The 3,023-nt window shown below is 39.3% G+C and overlaps 1 protein-coding gene across 1 annotated transcript; it reads left to right on the forward strand.

Annotated features, from left to right (window-relative positions):
* LOC109211743 (putative oligosaccharyltransferase complex subunit CG9662) lies at positions 1-920 on the forward strand. The gene has a single exon (XM_019375317.1). It carries the CDS (start codon positions 165-167, stop codon positions 699-701), a length of 537 nt encoding a protein of 178 aa, XP_019230862.1. The 5' UTR covers positions 1-164; the 3' UTR covers positions 702-920.
* The last annotated feature ends 2,103 nt before the right edge of the window (positions 921-3,023 follow it).

Here is a 3,023-nt window from a genome sequence, read left to right on the forward strand (position 1 = left end):
TTGTCATATTAGGAGGTGTTTCGTGTAATTTACTCATTTTTTTTCTTTTGTCTTTCTTCCAAATATATACATTGACGCAACCAAAACAGCAAATCTGCTCCATCTTTTGACCCACGGGCCACGGCCACCCTCCTCCACCGTCAACTGCTGCCGGAAAATCAAGAATGGCACCAAAATCCGAAACCCACTCCTCACCAACCACCGCGGGAACCCAATTTTCCGATCCATCGAATGACTACTCAATCGACCCACTTTTCCACACCCTCCGTATCCTCCCATTCTCCTTCCTCCGCCCACCAAAGCTCCGCCTAAAAATCCCAACCGTCACCCTTCCCTCCGCCATGACAGTTTACAGCCTGATCCTATTAACCTACTTCATGGTCGTCTCCGGCATTGTTTACGACGTCATTGTTGAACCCCCTGGAATTGGATCAACACAAGACCGGTTCACTGGTGCTGTTAAACCGGTGGTTTTTCTACCCGGTCGAGTTAATGGTCAGTATATTATTGAAGGATTGTCTTCTGGGTTCATGTTTGTACTTGGTGGTGTTGGGATTGTGATGTTGGATTTGGCAACTGATAAGAACAGAGATAAGAGTGTTAAGGTTTCGTTTGCTTCAGCTGGGGTTGTGTTTGTTGTGATGGCTTATGTTATGAGTATGCTCTTTATCCGTATCAAGATCCCAGCTTATCTTCGCTGAAAGCTTTAGCCTTTTTTTCTTTGTTTTGATAATCAGTAATTGTTTTAGTTTGCGACTCTCTAAAGTTTAAAGAGCTACACATCTGATACTGTGGTAGACGAGGAGTATGCTTAAGTTGATTTGGCTATTTTTGGCTTTTGATAGATTTGGTTAATGAAATGTATGCAACCTTGGATCTCATGAATGCATAGTAGAATACTGTTGTCTTTGCTTATGTTATGAGTATGTTGTTTATTTGCATTAAGATCCCAGCTTATATTTGCTGAAAAATGCTAATTTCTTTTTGTTTTTCTGACTAGTTAATGGCTTTTTAGGAACTTTCAGAATTGGTTTAGTTTACAGTCATTTAGTGAGACTGATATGTGATACTGTTGCAAGAGGAGGAGTAAGTGAAGTTAATTTGGGTATTTTTAGCTTTTGATAAATTTGGATCTTTGAAGGGATGGTAGGAAAGTGTTGCTAGAGAAGCTGCATTCAACAATGTGGTTATCAGCATTTTGCTGTAGGATCTTATGAGAAATTAAAATCTCTCAAGTTTTATGGATAAATAGCTGTGGCATTTCTGTTCATGTGCAATCGAGGACACTTTATAAGTCTCAACTCCAAATTAGGTGGAGTCAACTATATGAATCCTCTGATCACATTCCACACTATTGAGGTCCATTTCTTCCAAAATTACTATAAAATGACACTCTGAAGTGAAGTGGTTTCTAAAATGTTAGAACTGTTGAGCTATTTCTGTGACCAATCATCTGATAGAAGGATGGAGAATACATTCTCAGTTAGAATGAATGGACTAATGTGATGGAAATGGAAAAAAAGAATTATTTCTTTGTGGTGTTGAAGTTATGTTTTCTTGGTCCTTTGTCTTGTGAAATTGAAGAAGATGGTGTATGTGCTCATCTCTACTGGAAACAGCCTCTCAACCTGCACAAGGTAGGGGTAAGGCTGTGGGGTAAGGCTGTGTACGCTCTACCCTCCCCAGGCCCCACTTGTGTGTTGTTGTCGTTGTGTATGCTCATCCATGGGGAGTGGGAAACATCAGATGGATAGACCTCAAAGTGAACTGGTTTCTAAAATGTTAAGAACTGTTGAACTATTTTGAGTTTTGACAGATACATTCATAGTCTATTGTTTCACTGAGATGTTCGTTTCTTTAGTTGATGAAATGAAGTCTTTTTCTGAAATGCTTCTTCCTCTAATTGTTTGAATGGTTTCTTGATTTGATCTGGCTTCTTTGTTAACTTCCATATCAGTGATGAAGTTCCATATCTTTTAGGAACCTTATACAAGATACACTTGGCTTCGTTGTTAACCCATTTTATCAAGTCATGGTGTGCTTAAAATTTTGTTGTTACACCTCTGTCGATCTATTCTAGTACTCAAGCTCAATAACAAACATCATATTTCTTATAGATCTTTTTTTGAGTGAGGGTCACGGCCTGGAGTTCCCCTAATGCTTTCAGCTCCTTCCATTCCATGTACTTATGTTCTGTTTCTGTGAATAACTTCCAGCAGATGACTTTCTAAATCCACATGTAATCCAGCATAGTTTAGATGTATCTCATTCAAGTAGTCACAAACTTCCGGACACTCTCATTTTGCTAAGATCCCACATTCTCCACCTTGTGTAGTCTTCCCCTTTTATTGGAAATCGTCCTGCACCATTTGGATCTTTTACCACTTAGTAGCTATTGTTTCACTCAAACTATTTTCTGGTGATGGCATGATACCTTCCATGAATTGCTATTTCTTGAATGGCCAATGCATCTATGCCATCACTGTTTAATGGTGTCCTTTGGTCTCACTGCTCTGAATCACTATCCTCAGATTTCTTTGATTTCTCAGAAAAAAAATGGGAATATTAACAGGGTTAAGGGAGCAAGATCTCTTTTTTTCTGGAACGCCATTGAAGTGTGTTAACTAAACCTAAGTCAATCTGGTTACTGCTGAATGAATGGTACCTGGAGCCTTTTGAGTTGAAGGTACATGGTTAGGCTCATTCTGCTCTCATTCCTTCTAATCCTAGTTAGCTCTTCTTTGTCTTGAGGCCAATAACTAGTGACTCTTTTGTTACCGTATATCGAATATCTTGTGTAGTCTAATAGGCTATAAAATCTATCTTTCCTTAAGTGTGTAACCGATTTATGCATCTTAAGCTCCCCCTTTCTCCTTGCCTTACTTTTCTTTTGCCCCTTTGTAAAGTAAAGTTGTTGCTTATAGTTGGCTTTAGCAATTGCAATCTGTCTGTCTAGAACCAGATCCCACTTGTGGGAAACTACTGGGTTTGTTGGTGTTGTTGTTGTGTGCCCTCAGGTGGGG

Source organism: Nicotiana attenuata, unplaced genomic scaffold, assembly GCF_001879085.1.
Source record: "Nicotiana attenuata strain UT unplaced genomic scaffold, NIATTr2, whole genome shotgun sequence".
Classification (NCBI taxonomy): Eukaryota; Viridiplantae; Streptophyta; class Magnoliopsida; order Solanales; family Solanaceae; genus Nicotiana; species Nicotiana attenuata.

What these genes read in the sequence shown, in the direction of transcription:
- LOC109211743 (XM_019375317.1), top strand. Translation starts at nt 165, where the DNA reads ATGGCACCAAAATCCGAAACCCACTCCTCACCAACCACCGCGGGAACC.